The sequence below is a fragment of the Galeopterus variegatus genome, unplaced genomic scaffold (genome assembly GCF_000696425.1).
Source record: "Galeopterus variegatus unplaced genomic scaffold, G_variegatus-3.0.2 Scaffold656, whole genome shotgun sequence".
NCBI classification, from domain to species: Eukaryota; Metazoa; Chordata; class Mammalia; order Dermoptera; family Cynocephalidae; genus Galeopterus; species Galeopterus variegatus.
Window position 1 is genome coordinate 98,049 of NW_007726767.1, and position 18,528 is coordinate 116,576.

At 44.8% G+C, this 18,528-nt stretch overlaps 1 protein-coding gene across 1 annotated transcript in view; it reads left to right on the forward strand.

Annotated features, from left to right (window-relative positions):
* Nucleotides 1-18,528, forward strand: part of PHACTR1 (phosphatase and actin regulator 1) — a gene marked incomplete at its 5' end in the record, with an annotated part of 116,541 nt that overhangs the window by 85,025 nt on the left and 12,988 nt on the right. The window contains one exon of the mRNA XM_008571043.1: nucleotides 15,284-15,339. Within this exon, the coding sequence (XP_008569265.1) occupies nucleotides 15,284-15,339 (56 nt within the window). The remainder of the gene's footprint in view (nucleotides 1-15,283; nucleotides 15,340-18,528) is intronic.

Below are 18,528 nucleotides of genomic sequence, written 5' to 3' on the forward strand. Positions count from 1 at the left end.
GGAAATTATATTTATCCTCACATGTGTTTTTCTTTGCTTATCTCTCTAATTGTCAAGATGATTCCATTTACTTATTAATCCAAATCTGCCTGTGAAGCACCATATAGCAAACAAATTATGGTGGGGATACAGTCTGGTTTTTATTTATTTTTTATTTTTTTTATTTATTTTATTTTTTTTTCTTTTTGTCTTTCTTACTGACTGGTAATGGGATCGCAACCCTCGGTGTCGCGTCTGTACCGGGGACTGGCAACGGGATCGCAACCCTCGGTGTTGCGCCCGCGCCACGCTCAGCCAGTGAGCGGGAACCGGTCTCCACATTGGATCCAAACCCTCGGCGGGAGCGCCGCCACACTCCCAAGCAGCGCACTCTCCAGTGCGCCACCAGGCCGGCCCAGTCTGGTTTTTAATATTTGATTTATTACCTGAGCAATTAGAAAAGCTGCTTCAAGGACAACCAGGTGTCATCAAAAGCAGCTCAGTACAGCTGTTGGCCAGCTCAGAAGGGACTAGCTGTGCAGACAGACTAGGAGTGAATCTGTTTAAGCAGAAGATGTGTGTTGTCCTTAAGAAGAGAAGGCCACAGCCATGCCAGGCAGCCCTAGTTTGGAAATACATATCAACAGGAGTGATGAGCGTCACCTTGTTTTCTGCAGCTGAAGCTTGGTTCTAAGTCCTGCAAGAAAAGGCGGAGACTACAGGGAGTGTTGCCAACGATTAAAAATTAAATACTTAAACATGACACCTTGGGCACAAGTTTCACCTCAAAACTCTAACCTCAGGACAAGTGATACCTAAATTGAGTGTCCCACAGATCTGATGAGATGTGGCAGCAGCTGCAACAAATTTCAAAATCTTATAATATGTCTGGGATATGTGTATAGCACCGTGGTAAGAGGAAACTGACAAAACCTCTACATGATGCTTATCACATGAAGAAAAACTATGTTTTATACACAAACACACACACACACGCATGTGCACACACCTGCCAGGAATGTCCATCCTTCTAAATGGAAAGGAGATGCTGAGAGAGGTCCCTGTGTGTTGTGGTGGTCCATTGCTTCTGGCCCTTTCCACGTTCCTCTACCGTGAGTAATGGCTGGCTGAGAAGGCTGGCTTTTAGGACTCTGAGTAGCCGAGTGGCCCTGTCTGCTGTGTGTGGGATTCTGTTTGCCAGACACTTAGCCCCACAGTGACCTCTTGTTTGAAATGCATTGGGCCAGGACCCTGGCTGCAGGCAGGTGTTCTCCTGGAAGGAGGAAATAGCTTCTCCGACAGAGGGGAATGCTGTACCATGAGGACGGCATCGGTTTTGCTGGGGGCTTCCTGGGAAGGACGTTGCAGTTATGGCACTGGGCTGCTGATGGAATCTGCCCGAGTTTTCCCATGCCTCCAACTGGACTATCTCAGCATGGAGAGGCTGCCCGCCCCTCTGCCAGTGCTGCTTGCTCTTTGATTTCCTTCTGGCCTCAAGTGTCAGAGTGCACGTGGGGAGGATGAGGGCAGGTGTGTGCATGGTGTATGTGTGTTGTGTGTATTTGATGTGAGCAGAATGTGAGGGAATAAAACAAAAATCTGTCAGGGAGGGAAGAGAATGTGGACTATTATTTACCAGGCTGAGATCTAACAGTCTGTGGCAGGTGCATGCTGTGAATTCATGCTCTCTTTTTGCTTGTCCTGTTTGAGGCATGATTGTTTCTACTCTCAAGGAATCTCTAAGTCATTGAGTAGATAAGCCAAAGAAACTAATGAGAACTCGTTTATATTTATTTTCAATATAATCAGGGTAAAGTCTATATGAAACTTCCATATCACTCTCCATTTTTCTATCCGATTTCCTCTTTCCCTTTCCTATATAAATAGATCTTTTCCTGAATTAAATAAGCCCATTCCATTATGATTAAAATTCCTCATATTTTGATCTCCTCAGATTTAACAAATACATGTTCAAAGAATGTAAAAATGCAAATTCAGACTGGTTACACATTCCTAAAATCACCATACTGCCAGAAAAAAAGGTTTGGAGGGAGGGGTCTTGCTCTGGATTGTATTGTGTCCCCCAAAGTTTTATGTACTGGAAACTTAATCCCTACTGTGACAGTGTTAAAAGGGTGAGAAATCCTAGTATGGTAATTGAAAGGTGGGGCCTTGAAAATGTGATTAGATTGTGAGGACTGTACCCTTGCGGATGGTTTGATCCATTCGTGGAGCAATGGGCGTGGTTCTGATGGTTTTAAAAGGAGAGCAGATGAGGTCAGCTCTCTTGTTCATGCCACATCTGCCATGTGACACCCTGGGTGGCTGTGAAGTCACCACCCTCACCAGATATGTTCCCTGGACTTTGGACTTCCCAGCCTCTGAAACTGTAAGGAATAAATTTTCTTTCTTTATAAATTACCCAGTTTCGGGTATTCTGTTAAAAGCGACAGAAACAGACTAATACAGGTATTTTTGTTACATCACATATATAGAAAAGTGTGTTTTGTGAGAGAGTATCAGGCCACAGGAGAGCACTTAGAGATGAATGAGCATAACGATAACTATTTCCATACCATTCATTTGAGCTACAGGGCTATCGGTTTAAAAATGAAGCTTTAGGGGCCGGCCCGGTGGCGCACTGGAGAGTGCGCCGCTTGGGAGCGCAGTGGCGCTCCCACCGAGGGTTCGGATCCCATGTGGAGACCGGTTCCCGCTCACTGGCTGAGCGCGGTGCGGGCGCAACACCGAGGGTTGCGATCCCGTTACCGGTCAGTAAAAAAGACAAAAAGGAAAAAAAAATGAAGCTTTATATTTAAAATTATGGAACCATGGGTCAAAAAAGGTCGAGGATATGAGACTTTTAATAAAGGAGAACTATCAAAAACTTAGCGAAATAATGTGGTTATCTATCAAAGCAAGTGTCTCTTCCTCCTCAGGTAATTCCTAAAGGTCTCAAATCTGAGTAAATTCATGAGAAAGGAAGACTTTCCCTACCATGATCTTCCCCATCAGTCAAAGTTCCAGCAGGAAACAGATGGTTCACATATTTACAATAGGACTAATTACCAAGATGTAGGCAGGCTCCAGAATCCTCAACACAGAGCTCCGGGCAGCCTCTCTCAAACGACCAGAGTTGGTAAATGAGATGAACCTATTTTTCAGTGTGATTCATGTCGATTCCTGTTAGTTGCATCTTCCATAAGAACCAAGAAAGCAATAGACTTCCTGTCTATTTTTATATGAAGTTATAGATATGTAGGAGATTCTCATATGCAGCAGGTTAAGAGAGGAGTTAAGTTCTGACCTGAGAAAGACCTGTCCCTTAGTCCCCCAAGGCTAGGAGGCTAACACCTCACGAACTCCACAGAGTTTTATTACATTTCATGTCTTCTTTTTAATTCCCACCACCCAGCACCTTATCCTGAAAATGTTCAACTGGTATATCTTGAATCATATCCAGTTAAATAGAATTAAATTGAAATAAAATGAATACTAGATAGATGTTAAGCCCATTCATCTAAATTATGGCTCCTAACTCCTTCAGAATCGTATTTCCATAAGATAGAAAACAAATCTCACTTTTTCCCCTGTAGATGGGGGGAAACTTTGCCTACTCTATTTTTTTTTCTTAATTGCTCAGTGATCTCCCTCATTTCAGTAAAGTTAATAATGACCGAACCCCTTTCAGTATATATAAGGTATCTCTGATTCCTCAGATGCCCTCTAAACTTACCTGCTTGCCTTTTGCCCACATTTTATAATACCTTCTCCAACGTTTTATTATACTATCTAGAGTCATCATTCTCAAGCTTTAGTGTGCACGTGAATCTCCTGGAGATCTTATTGAAATGACACAGATTGCCAAGCTCCTCTTGCGGAGTTTCTGATTCAGTCAGTCTGGAGCCTGATCATCTGCACAGTGAACAAGTTCCCAGGTGACGCTGAGGCCGCTGGCCCAGGGACCACACTGAGAAGCCCTGACTTAAAGAGACACTTTATAGTCCTGAATGTGTGTTTAAATCACCTGGGAAGCTTTAAAAATAGATATATACTAGTGTCCAAGCTTCACCCTCATATATTCTGATTTAATTGGTTAAGAACGTGGCCCAGCCATAGATATTTTTTAAGAGTAACACACATTATTCTAATATGCTACAGGATTGAAAACACCTGACTCAGAAACCATGCGAACTGGCAGCAATCAGGAAAATAGACAAAATGCTGTAGGAAGAGGACCAAGGATGGGCTTGAAGTATAACTCGAGATGATTTTCGTTTTCACTAGTCTAGTGAAGAGTGGTAATTAGGTTAGAGATGGAACCGACACACTAGCTTTATGTCAGTCTCAGTCTTCTGCCTTGACCTCTCACGACATCATGTGAAACTTGCTGCAGACTCTGATGGAAGATTATTAAAAAATACTTTGTGCTCCTAGGAGAATTGTTAACTTTTATGATAGGTACCCAGTGAGCTATTTATTGGAAAGCAGGCGGGGGGGGGAAGCAAAGGCTAAATTTTAGTTTTTAAGGTTTGGGGAGAGGCTAATGGCAAAAGATAAAACATGGTATATATTTGATGGCAGAACTTTATTAAATCATCCATGTACAGTCATCCTTGCTGATATTATTCTTATATGTAGCTCTAATTGAAGGCCTAGACCAATTTCTGACATGCAGCACATGCATGGATGGATGGATGGATGGATGGATGGATGGATGGATGGATGGATGGATGGATGGATGGGTGGATGGATGGATGAAGCCAAAGGTGGCCAGATCTCTCCTCGGTCATTTCAAAGTGGTAGAATATTGAACACTTATTTCTTATTCCTGCATTACTTAGCTTTTGGCATCACATTGTTTTGGCATTCGTTTTGATTGATTCTTCATGGAAAAATAGCGTTGTTAAAATGCATATGTTCAGTTAACTTCATTAACTATCTTCATTTCTCTTGTAACAATTCAGACGCTCTAAGTGAAATCTTCCTGATTGCTGATATCGGGTTTACATCCAATCATCCTAATAACATTGAAAATGTTCACTGTGTAAGCTCTGAGGCTGCTCACAGTTTGTTTTTTAATGAGTGTGATGCCTGGTTACACATGCAATCCCCTTGTTATTCCAAAGCTGATTTCAACTCCACATGTTCTCCCTCGTTGTCACCTCACGGCACCGTATCTTAGTTGTAGGACCTTGCTCTGAGGCCACAGCCTTCAGTTTATAAAGGCAGAAATATTCACTTAAGCATAACCCGTTTATCTGTTTGAGGTAAGAGACTTTTTTTCAAGTTACCAAAAATAAGATCTCATGCTTTGTACTTATTTTTAAAAGGGACTTTCACATCTCATTCATTGGGTCCTCCCAGCAGTCCTACATAGCAGGCGGGCTAGCTGCTGTTAGGACCATTTGTCATACAGAGCAATGGCACATGGAGATCACAAGAGCCGTGCAGTACACCCCAGCAATTTTGGGGTCCCAGTCCATTTTCCCCTTGCTGGGCTCTCTCCTGTAGCCAGGCTGGTTGTGCCTACGTGAAGGAGAAAACTGAAGATGATTGAAATTCGTGGAAAGAGTCGGGTGTGTGGGTCAATAATAGTAAGAGTCGTTCTGCCCAGTTTGCAGACAGGGAAGGCGAAGGGTGTCGTATTGAGGTATAAAAGCAATGCTGCTGTTCCGCCCTCCCAGAGGGACCTCTTCCGCAGCAGGAACGCCTGTGCAAGTTCAGAGTGCTCCTTCATCCCCATGGGCACAACTGCAGGGTTGAGGTATTGCTAATTGATTTAATCATCCAAAGTCTATGGAGCCCCTACTGTGTGCCAGGTGCTATACTAAATGCTAGGAGCCCAGAAATGAATAACACGTAACTTGTGCCTTTGAGGCATTCACAGGCCAGCTGAGAAGAGCTTCCTATAATCGGGTGCTGTCAAGTAACGGACATGGCCATCGTCAAGACAGAGACACAGCAGAGGGAGCTGCTAGTTCTGGTAGAATCAGAGCGGGCATCACGGCTTCCCTTGACCATGGGTATGTGATTGGGCTATCCCATGGTGATAAGGGAGCAAAGGTAAACAAGGTACTGGGGCCACATTACACTGACATTGTGGGGCGTGGTGTGGAGCCAGTGTGGACTTTATTCTTCGTGCAGTGACAGGCCACAAAAGACAGTTAGCAGAGGAGTGGGACAATCTAGCTACGGCCTCCCCATGCTTCCTTCTCTGCCAACCCCAGCAACTGAGTTCTAGGAAGTCTCTCTGAGACTGGCAGTTTGAGAACTCTCTTTGCTCCATTGCACAGAGATGGAAAGGCTGAGGCCCAGAGAGGAATGCCAGCTTGTTCGAGGTCCCGTACCTGTTAAATAGGAGACCCAAGCTGGTCACTGGCATGCGTCATGCTGCACTGAAGCTACCATGAGGAGAGGGCACCTCTGAGCTTACATCATATGTGACACCTGCTGAGGAGAACCATCTAGCTATGGCCTTCCCTCCTACCTTCTCCTGTGCTTAGTATTAGTCTGATTCTGTTGCTTATAACAGAATACCTGAAACTGGGTCATTTACAAAGAAATGACATTTATTTCTTACAGTTTTGGGGGCTGGGAAGTCCACGGTCCAGGGACACATCTGGTGAGGGCTGCTTCTGCAGCAATGCAGGGTATCACATGGAGAGAATATGCTGAGCAAGAGAAAGCTAACCTTCTCACTTGCTCTCCTTTTAAAGCCATCAGAACCATGCCCATTACTCCATGAATGGATCAATCTGTTCACTAGGGCACAGTCCTCACAATCTAATCACCTCTTAAAGGCCCCACCTTTCAAATACCATAATAGGATTTTCCATCCTCTTAACACTGTTACGATGGAGATCCAGTTTCCAATACATGAATTTTGGAGGGACACTTTTGACCCGTAGCAAAGAGGAAGATGTGAGACCACCAAAAGCCTAGGGAAGAAAACAGTTCAAGAAGTAGCTGTCAGTCAAAGGATAGAGAGAGGTCGAGTAAAATGAGGCTCTACAAAGGCCCTTGGATCAGGCAGTTAAGTCATCAGTGAGCTTAAGAACTGACTCAACAGAGCAGGATTTCTCAGCCTCGGCACTATTGATGCTTTGGGCTCGGTAATTCTTTGTCGTGGGGGCTGTTCTGTGTATTGCAGGAGTTTACAGCAGTCCTGGCCTCTGCCCACTAGATGCCAGCAGCACCCACCCAATTGTGACAACCAGAAGTGTCTCCAGACATTACCAAATGTACTTTGGGAGTCAAAGTCACCCTTGGCTGAGAACCAGCATGGTAGAGTGGTGTAGACATAAACCAGATTGGATGGGTTATTGAGGCCTAGAGCACGGACCCCTCTTTCAAGAGGTCTGGCAGCAAAAAGCAGACAGTAGTGGGTGTGAGCTGGAGGAGATGGGGTTAGGAGAATGGATTTTTGTTTGTTGTTGTTGTTTTTAATTTTTTAAATTGTGTTTTATTTCTAATGAAGAACACATTTATTTGCTTTAAGGAAAGAACTAGAAAATGGGAAAGGTTAAAGATAAGCAATAGGCTTGGAGCAGCATCCATTCAATTATTTCATGAATATTAAGTATCTCCAGTTACAGACTCTGGGCCCAGCTCTGCAGATGCCATGGTGAACAAATGAGAGGCTCCTTGTTCAAGAATTACTGGAAATTTCAAAATGGCAGCAGAGCCTAAAACCCCAAGCACAGGGCCCTTCTGTGTAGGGAGTGCCCAGTGTGCCTGCTCAGATCCTGTGCCCAGGAAACAGCCCTGGTGGTGAGTGAGGCTGATGTGGCCCCTGCCTCCGAGCAGAAACCTTGGGGTCCAGTGGACAAGACAGGCAGTAACGGGAAGGACAGCAAGCACTAGGGTGTGGGAAGTGCAGGACCATTGTCACATACCATAGAGTCACCTTAACCAAGAAGTTAGGGAACAGAAAGTGGTATTTAAGGCTTGCACTGCATCATTAGGGATTATCGTCAGTTAGCCTAACAAAGAGGAAGGGGAAGAACGAGCACTAGGGTGTGGGAAGTGCAGGACCATTGTCACATACCATAGAGTCACCTTAACCAAGAAATTAGGGAACAGAAAGTGGTATTTAAGGCTTGCACTGCATCATTAGGGATTATCGTCAGTTAGCCTAACAAAGAGGAAGGGGAAGAACGTTATACATATGCGGAAGGACATGCACATCTGCAGGGAACCAAGAGGACATGGTTAAGTCTGAGGGACAGGAGTGGGGAGGCTCTCAGCAAGTGGGTAGATTGTGAAGAGTCCTGCAGAACATTGAGTGTTTTGACTGCATCCTGTGGGCACTGGAAGGCATGCTTAGTTTTCAAGCAGGGAGTGCTGTGATCAGATTTGCCCATTAGAAAGACAGTTCTGATAGGCTGGCAGCAACCGGGAGAGATGCTGGTGGCCTGCTGTCCCAAGGCGGTGGTGGTGGGATGGAATGGGAGATGGTTCAGACACAGGACTTGGTGGCTGATTGGCCGTCAGGGGTGAAGTTCAAAGAGGATGATTCTATTTCCTGGCTTGGGCATCTCAACAGGGGTCAGATGCAAAACTACTTGGAGAGGAGTGTATATTGAAGGGAAGAAGATGAATGAATTCATTTGGGGCCCTTTAAGTTTGACAGCTGATAGTATAAGGAAGTAGTTGGAAAGGTGGTCAGGAACTCAGAAATTATGACTGCAGGTTGAGACTTGGGGTCATCAGCGTATTTGTGCTAGCTGTAGTCATGAGTGTTGATGAGCTTATCCAAGGAGCGTGTGTGGCATTGGAACTGGTAGGATCTGGGTTAAATAGTTACTAAATGAGCACCTATTATGTTCTCCGTGTTTTCTCAGGAACCGGGGATGTGGCGATGACCAAAGCCAGGCAGAAATGCCCCAGCCCTCGTGGAACCCACAAGCTCTCTGGGAAAATTCCAAAGGAAGTAGAAGGGATGGATTTCAGAGCTTCTCCCTTTCCCCTGACCCTGCCATGCCCTCTCCACTCAGTCTCCCATCTAGGCTACCTGTTAGAAAACTCCCGTCTCCTCCTGCCTTAGGAAGAGGGGCCCTTGTTTTCTATCATGCTGCATGAATACTTTTTATATTTCCTCTTTCCATCTGTCTGAAAATGCAATGGCCTCCCTCTGGTGCTGAGATACAGAAAACCAGTTATTTCTGCTTTTCTTTGTCCTGAAATGCAGATACAGCTTCCAAGATCCAGACTTTAAAAACAGGGCTATCAAAACAATAAGCAGTCCTAAGTGCTAATGAAAGCTGTGACCTTGGTGTGCTGGAGCTGGCGGAAGGCTCATTAGCTCTGTGCCGCAGAACTAATGCTTGTCGGTGTTCATGAGTCAGACCAGCACAGCCTACAAGGGTGTTGTCACTTCTCTGGGGAGATGCTGTGATGCACAAAGACACTGCTCCCTGCTCGGCATGTATTTAAAGCATCTCTCCACCACGTTCTCCAGCAGTCTCCTTTCTCCACGGCCAGAACTGAAGTACTGTTTGTTATGGGTTTTTGTTTTTTGTTTTCACAGTCGTTTCATGCAAAAATGAAAAGCTCCATTTTATTTGATTGTTTCTTATGGTCACCAGTATAGATTGTGTTCTTCAGACTAAAAAAAGGCAAGATCCATTTTTAAATTTTGAAGGAAAGCAGAAGGCTCACATATGGCAGTTGATGGTGTGTGACATTTACACAGGAACCCAGTGATTTTTTTTTTAGTTCATGGTAAAGAGGGAATCATTTAGCCATGGTCCATGGTAAAGAAAAAATCATTTGAGAAGTGGAAAAAATGTTGCTTCTCAGAGATAGTTTGTAAACCACAGTCACATATATAGTAGCAAAACTATTTAAGATCACTTGAAAGTACATTAAACATCTAATTTCAGATAACTCACTTTATATAAAAGTTTGACTCCAAAGAAATTCTCTGAATATGTAACCTCATGTGACAAAGGGGACCGTAGCTATAGTTAACTTAAGGATCTCGAGATGGGAATTAAATGATTTAACATACACAGAGTACTTAGATCCATGTCTGTATATTGCAGGCATTAAATCAGCATTATCTTATTAAATTATTACTTATTATTTGCAGAGGAAAGAACATAGGCCTAGCTGGTTCACTACCTTGTCCAAGGCAAGTAGGTTCAGAACATTTTTTTTTTTAATTTAATGTTAGTCTAAATCAGACAGTTAGTTAAATCTACTAGTGTAGGGGTGGAAGGAAAGCTTCCTTTCTTCCCATTAGAGGTTTGCTGAAAATGAACTGACAAAAAGCAGATTAATCAGAGAAAAAGGCACCAATTTGCTTAATGTGCATAAAGCACAGGAATCACAAGAGAGTAAGTACCCAATAACCCACTGAGGTCCAGATGCTCCTATTCCCTATTTCACAGGGGAAGGGGGAGATGAGAGTGTAGCAATAAATGATTTTTAGGGGAAATGAATGAGCCCAATGAACAAAGTCCTGGGGTTGTGGGAAGGTGAGAGGCATAACTTCACTGTGAACAAAGTTTGTCTTATTACACAGATAAAGTCTCCCAGGTAATCTCTCAATCTGCCCTAGAAGAATAGACGAAAAGTCTGTCTGGCCATGGTGACAGCTCCCAGTCTCTTCTTTTCTCCAGTGGTTAATCTTCCTTTCCTGGTATTCGAGATTCGTACGGACAGTGTCTTAAGACAATTGCATTTCTTTTGCAAAGAAGTTTTCTTAGTCAGATAAGGAAATTCTAGAGAGTCCCTCCTGATGCTTCAGGAAAGAAAGAGATTCAGAGCAACAGGGAACAGGGGAAGGTCAGAGAGACCTTGGTTCTAAGGCCTTTCAGTTTTCTTTAATTCAGAACATTTAGCATGCCAAAGCACCATATTTGAGGGCATTATTCTCTGAGCCCCAGCACTAGCAAGGTGGGGGTAGGGGAGATTTAATACATTCAGAAGGCGTGTTGACTTTGAGTCTTGGCATTTTCATGCAGTTGACCTCTTCAGTGTGCTCTGCTGTTCCACTTTCTGTTAACCAAAACTTAGTAGATGTACAAGACAGATCACAAAATGAGCCAGGTGTTACTTGGTGAAGATGGCCAGATGCCCTGGGTGTACCCCTAAAATTCCAAAGCTAAAACTTTGTCCTTTTGGTTTGTGAAGTTGGGTCTGTTCAAAGACAAATCCCCCAAAGAAAGTAATATTTTAAACTAAGGCAAGTCATCCTCAGTATAGTCCAACTTGAGAGAGTAAGTAAAAGCCATCAATTGGGAACCCACTTATATTTCTAATGCCAAACATTACAAATCAGCGCTTCATTCTGCTTCCCTCCTGTCACAGTAAGACTTGGGGCTGGGCTCACTGGGCTGCACACAGCCTTTCTGGAACATTCAGGCTCAAAACAAGTGTAACCCCTGAGCATGCCAAAGAGAACTGGTAGTCAAGTCAAGTGCCCCCAACTTCAGTTTGCAACTTCTGACTAGTATTGTGGTTGTGCTAGACAGAATGTTGACACCCGCCCCCAAAGATGTCCAGGTCCTAATCCCCAAATCTCTGAATATGTAACCTCATGTGACAAAGGGGACCGTAGCTATAGTTAACTTAAGGATCTCGAGATGGGAATTAAATGATTTAACATACACAGAGTACTTAGATCCATGTCTGTATATTGCAGGCATTAAATCAGCATTATCTTATTAAATTATTACTTATTATTTGCAGAGGAAAGAACATAGGCCTAGCTGGTTCACTACCTTGTCCAAGGCAAGTAGGTTCAGAACACAGCCACAACTAGAACCCAAATCCCCTAATTCCTGAGCTGTTAGTGCTTTGTCAATACCATGTCACAACACCATATTCTACCAAATCTCATTTTCGAAGTCAAAACAACTAATTAGGGCATATGCCCTTCTGGAGGCCTTAGCTACATTTTATAACTAGGATTAGCCTTGATATTGTTGACCTAACAAGAAACTGAGACCAAATACATACAGCAAGATTTATTGAGCCAATATGACGATTGCAACCGGGGGGACACATAGGTCAGGTTGCCCTGAAAATGGGTTCCAGAGAGGGCCAGCAGAGCTTCACATTTTATAATCACAAGAAGGGGTAAGAGAGAGAGAGAAAGACAACCCCACCTGATTACTTCATCAGGTTTTCTCTTGGTCGTGCGTGACATATTTAGATTGGGGACTGTTACTAGATTACATCCTACATGCAGGGGTCCAGGGTAAGGGTAATAAGTATTCTAGGTTATTTTTTAGCTTTGTGGCACCATTATGACTGTTTCTGAGTAAAATGATCTTATTATAACATTTTTCAGGAAGAGTGAACATGATTACTGACTTATCCAAGATCTCCCAAGGCACTATCATTGAGCTGACCTGGTCAGAGCAGATTCTTTCAGTTATCAATATTCTCAGACCCTTTCTAGAGAAATAACACATAAGTTGAGGGCCTCATTTGAAATCATGTGTGTTTGACGGTAAGGCTGCCTAGTTTATAACAGAATTTTCTCTGGTTATAGTTCTGTCACTCTAAACATGACCCATAAGAAAAGCACAAAGGCCAGCACAGAACCAGGCAGCCTGTCTGGTGATGGAATCAGTGAGCGCTCAGCCAAAGCCTGTGGGAGAACACTCTGCAGATGCCTCTTAGCCAAAGACTCCAAAACACTGGCCAGACCTCCGAGATGCACGCTCCCCCTGAATCTGGAGGACTTGTTCAAAACCTACTGCTCGCCAAAGCTCTAGCTTGATTTAAGCCTGGATATTACCAAACAATTCCATAAAGGTGGCTGTGTATCCCTTGTAAAAGAAACAGGTATTCTTAAGGAAAGTAAACTGAAAGGTGAGAAAGCACCTCTGAGAAGATCTTTCATTCATAGTGGAGTCGTAAACTGCATTCCAGACTTATGACAACAAACCACTCAGTTGTATAATCCTGTGTATCCCTTGTAAAAGAAACAGGTATTCTTAAGGAAAGTAAACTGAAAGGTGAGAAAGCGCCTCTGAGAAGATCTTTCATTCATAGTGGAGTCGTAAACTGCATTCCAGACTTATGACAACAAACCACTCAGTTGTATAATCCGCACTTTTCTCCTGCAGCTTGAGAATGCTATTTTAGAAAAGACTTGAAGACTACCAAGTCTGAATCTAGACCCTCCAATATTGTGAATTTCCAAATACACAGCTGGCCCTTGTCAATGGGGATGAAGAACGCCTTCGTGGGACTGTAAAGGAAAAAGCAAAGTTTTTTTCTTTCTGTTCTCACGCTCAACATGGCACACTTGCATGACCAGATGTGTGGGGGTTTTTCCCCACACACCAGGCAATTCTCCAGTGGCCACAAACTGGGTGTCCTAAAATTCAGTTCAGTTCTGACACTATCTACCTGGGTAGTGTCAGATTCCACAGGTTAAGGGCTCAGTCCCACAAGGCTGCTTCTGCTTCAGACACCAGTCCCAAGTAGCAGGTTGTCACCCACACCGCTGACAGACTGGCTATAAATTGGGGTTTCTACAACCCCCTCCTAGGGTTCGATTAATTTGCTAGGATGGCTCACAGAATTCAGAGAAACACTTCACGTACATCCACCAGTTTACTGTAAAGATAGCATAAAAGGTGCAGATGAACAGCCAGGTGAAGAGGTGGATAGGGCAGAGTGTGGGGTGGAGGGGCAGCGGTGCTGTGACCTCTGCATGCCACCGTCCCAGCACCTCCACGTGTTCAGCAACCTGGAAACACATCAAATCTTGTTGTTCAAGTGTTTTCATAGAGCTTAACCTCCAGCCCCTACCTTCCCCCTTCCGATCTGAAAGTTCCAACCTGCTAATCACTGGGTGTTTCTGGTGAGGAGCCGCATGCTAAGGCTAGCTAGGGGCCCCACTGTAACTCACCTTATTAGTATAAACTCAGCTGTGATCAAAAGGGACTCACTATGGATAATAAAAGACACTCTGTCACTCAGGAAATTCCAAGGGTTTTAGGTGCTCTGTGATAGGAACCTGAGACAAAGAGCAAAATATGTTTCATTTTATACCACAGGGATGTTTTAAGGAGAAAATGAATAGTAAGTGAAAATGGTCTTATAAATCTAAACACACTTTAGAATAGAATTTCCAACAGTTTCGGGGTGCTGTCTGCTGTTTTGCGGGCAGGTATCTGACCAGAAGTCCTTTCTCTGGCCTTAAAGCCCTTGGCCTATCTAGCATGTGGGCTGTTGATACTGGGCTGTCACAGAGGCCAGGACAACAAGCACTGAATTTAAAATAGTTGCACTTGGAGACCCAGTGGACTTCATATTTTCACTCTAAGATTTCTCTTCAGTTTCCGTGATGTCAACATCTTGCCAACTGTAGGACCAGTTGCTGATATTTGGGGAGCGCCCACAAGCCCTCCGACTAGGAGAGGGCTTCTCTACGCCTTGGGTCCCTGTGAGGACACTGAGAAGCCACAGTGTTCCCGCCTCATACACACGCATCCCAGTGAGAGAAGCAGGATGCTGAGAGATTGCAGGGTTGTGAGATAACCACCCAGAGCTTCAAAAATACAGTGTCACTGTTCACGCTCAGGCCACCGCGTTGGTGTTGATCGTTCCTGGAACTTTATGCAAGCGTACGAGGCTGTAGTTCTCTTGGATGTCACCCATTCTCTAGCTACTTCTGTCACTCCGTGCCGCCTGCTGTCACTCTGCTCCCCCCCCCCCCATTGCGTCATAGCACGCTGACACACTTGCTGTGATGTTTCACCTGCTATGGTTCAATTATGTGCCCGGCCACAGGAGCATCATTTTGGATCCTGTTCATTTGTCATCCCATGTCTCACAAGGCTCTGGTGGTGATGGGTGGGGACAAGAAGAAGAGCAACTATTGTTCTTTGCAGACAGACACATTCTCGTACATCTCCCCGGGGCCGTGAGCCTCTTTATGCCCTGAGTCTGCACAAGTGTGGCAAGAGGGGGAAAGCAAGAGGCCACGTCTGAAGTCAGGAAGCCACAAGGAAAGAAAGGGACTTCTGTGAAGAGAAGAGTTCCCTCTGAGTTTCAGTCCACTTGCCTGGGGGCTCTGGAGGAGCAGGGCTGGGGAGGGGCAATGGGGGGGGCAGGGGCCAGCTGGGCGCGGCGTGACGCAGGGTGCCTTTCCTGGGGCTGCAATTGAGGAACTGAGGAGGCGTTGGTGGCGAGAGTCAGTCTGTCCGAGCACAGGATGGAGCAAGAACTCCAGCCACTGATTCTGTCTCATGTTTCTGCAAGGGCCCAGGAGATTAATGACCCAAGGAGGCTATGATATGGTCCAAAAACTTTTCCTGGATTTTTTCCGTAGGCGGCTGAGCCAGAGGCCAACTGCAGAGGAATTGGAACAGAGGAACATTTTGAAACGTAAGTGACTAAGCAATCACTGATGTTTGGTGGCGGCTTTTGTTGTTATTTGATTGTAGGCCACAAGGTTTTGCCTGGTGCAGAAATGACTGAGAACCCCCCAGACAGTTGAGGTCCTTGCGTGTTAGAACCACAGACCACCCCCCACCCCCAGAGAAGGCAAATTTTATCCCACTTTGTTCCTTAGAAGCTCACAGACTGCAAGCAGAACCTTCCCTTTAGTGCATTGTAAAGTCAGAGAGAAGCTGAAAAATTAGAGTGAGAGAATGTATTATTTAATGGCTTTGAGGTTAGGATCACCTTTACACCAAAATTGGCTTAACAGTGGTGAATGTGATATTGGTGGCTATCATGAGGACAATAGCCTTGTGAAAACTGGGACTAGAAAGCATGACTTTCCATGGCAGCTGGCTGCTGTTGATAAAATGCTTCGCCCCTTTGAACGTTACAAAGTCTAAGAAAGCATTTCCAAGTGCAAATGCTTCGTGTCCATCTCTGAGGATTTCCACAGCTGGCCAGTGGCACGCCTGCTGGATGCTGTCCATCAGGAAAAACTGGCTGTCGCCGAGGACGTGGACAGAAAAACTAAATGAATCCCTTGTTTGGAGCAGGACACAGAGATGTTTGAGTATGTACAGAGAATCTTCTTGGTGCTAAAAAGAAAAAAAAAAAAAGAAGAATGCAAAATACTAAAAGAAACCAAGCATGTTATGCACAGCACTGTGCCTCAGTGCAGTGGTAGGTAGGAAATAATTAAAAATCGAACCACTCTGCTCACATCTACTGTTGTTACCAACACTTTCCTCAGGATAATCAAGTGATAGTGACAGTTTAATTCATGAGCGGTTCTCCCCCACCCCGCACACTCTCTTCTAATTTCTCTCCAGAAAAGAGAAATGTATATGCCAGATTTTCTAGAAATGCTGTGTTTTACACACACAGTCAATCACATGAAGCCTCAGTTTGGGTGGCTGGGTATTTCCACTTAAACCAAACTGAAATGTTCCTGATTTACTTTTCTACTCAGCCCTGGTGTGGTCTTGTGACTCGGTCAGCACTAGATGGTTTGCTCTGGGCACGTGCTGCGTTTTGCCCCAAGAAGGCTGAAGTGGCGGCTTGTCGCCCGCAGCCACTCCAGGGAGGTCATTCTCAGGACTGGCCTTCCTCGGTCCTGAGTGCACCTCGTGCATCCCATAGGTCTCTGGGAATGTGTGTGTATATTTTAGCTACCCAAGGGGTGCCCTTAAAAGTTTCCAAGCTTAATATGCCATAAAACTGAATTATAACTTTTTCAGATGATTTCCACATGAGGAAGTGTGTGGCCTGTATGGTATCTCCTTTTCTGCCCCAATCTAATACCTGCTCCGTTATAAACTTTCCATTGTTGGGAGAGGAAGAAAAACAGGAAGGTGAACGTTTATTCCTAAAATCAGAAATCAGATCGCCGTGCCTCCTCCTCTCTTCCACTTCATGCCACATGGGTATCTGATGTCAGGATCTCTTGTCCCCTGAGGGGTCTCTGTACAGCTGCCTCATGGGACCCGACTATACTCGTGTCCTCCGATCTAACACCTAAACTCGAAGCTAAAAACCTCTGGGGGTTTTTTCAAGTTTCAGAAAATAGTGCTTATCTTAGCAGGGGTGAGGTTTCTAGAAGGAAAAGGTCTGAAATGCCCCCACTAATCTCTGGCTTCCAAAAGGCAGCTCCCACTTCAGGTTTGCCCAGATTCCTGGGAGATCACGGGCAGGTCCCTTAGGGCTACATTTTTACTGCTATCTACTCAGTCTAGTAGGCCCTGGGGGAGCTGAGATTCAGGGGACCAAAGGAGGTTTTACAAGATTGTTCCAAGGGTTCAGTTCTCTTCTCTTTCCTCTGCCTTCTTGTCCAAGTCCGATAGCTGCAAATTAAGCAAATGCTTGACCAAATACAAACAGGTTGATCATTTCACAGAACTTTTTTCAGAAAAAAGTTTCAGAACTTTTCAAAAATGAACTTGTTTTTCCCATAGGTTCTTATTTTTCCCTGCATTCTGGAATTTTGTTCTCCTAAATATGAATTTTTTAAAAATGTAATCTATTTTGACTCTTGAACAAGAAATGTCTCGTGATATAAAAAGACATCCTCAATTTGCTCTAATGCTTGTTTCTGGTTTTTAAATCTTTTGAGGAAATGCTCTGGGGAGCGGGGTGGGTAAGAGCAAGCGGGGTCCAGGGATGTCAATGGCTTGGTGGGGGAGCTCTGAGAGGCTGGGTCTGGTTTGCAGCCTGGCCCTGCTGGCCCTGCGTGCAGCCATGGCTTCGTTCAGCAGCCCGTAGGGCCCTGTGCACATCTGAGCACATAATGAACACTCTGATGGTGGCACTGCAGTGGTGACATCACAGGCCTTTCCTGGCCTCTCTTCCCAGTTGCCTGAGAATTCATGACACTGGGTTTATAATGGCTTTGCAGTAAAGGTGTAGATTCCATAGGTGGTAGCTTGTGGCCCTACTCCTCCCAGGGACCTAAGAAGTGCACATAGGAGACGAGGGCTCCATGCTCTGTCACTGAATGCTGACTTTTGTGGCTCAGAAGGGGCCTTGTAGGGTCAGGGGTCCGAGGCCAGTCACCAGTTATGAGAAGGAGGGCTGGCCACAAGCAAAACGTGACGGCGGGAAAAGGTGGTGGCAGCAGGAAGAGGCCGAGTGGACTGTTTGTCTAATTAGCGATGCAGGGTGTGACTAGTCACTTAAGTCCCCTGGGCTTTCATAGCTTCATTTATAAACCAAGAGTGGTGAACAGGGTGGTCTCTAGGGCCCCCCATGGCCCTAATATTCTGTACGTTTTAACCAAGTGCCCTTGAGCTGCATCCGGGGCCCCAACATATAGACGACCTTATCCTCTTTCTCTCGCCTGCACGTGGGGCTGACTGGGGCCTTGCTGTGTGCCTCCCAATCTACTCTCTGATTAATTCATACTAAAATGTTAGTGGCTGACTAGTTTAAGGTTTTATCCCCAAGAAATGTGCATTTTTGCAAACATCACTCTGGAGTCTCCCCTCTTCTGGGTCTTGCTATCTGCCTTCCAGTGTATTTCTGGTAGATTAATCCATACTAAGCTATTAATGGCTGACTAGTTTGATAGGTTTTTATCCATGAGAGATTTGCATGTTTAAAAAACTCTGGGAGGGAGATAGGATCTCTATAGCCAAA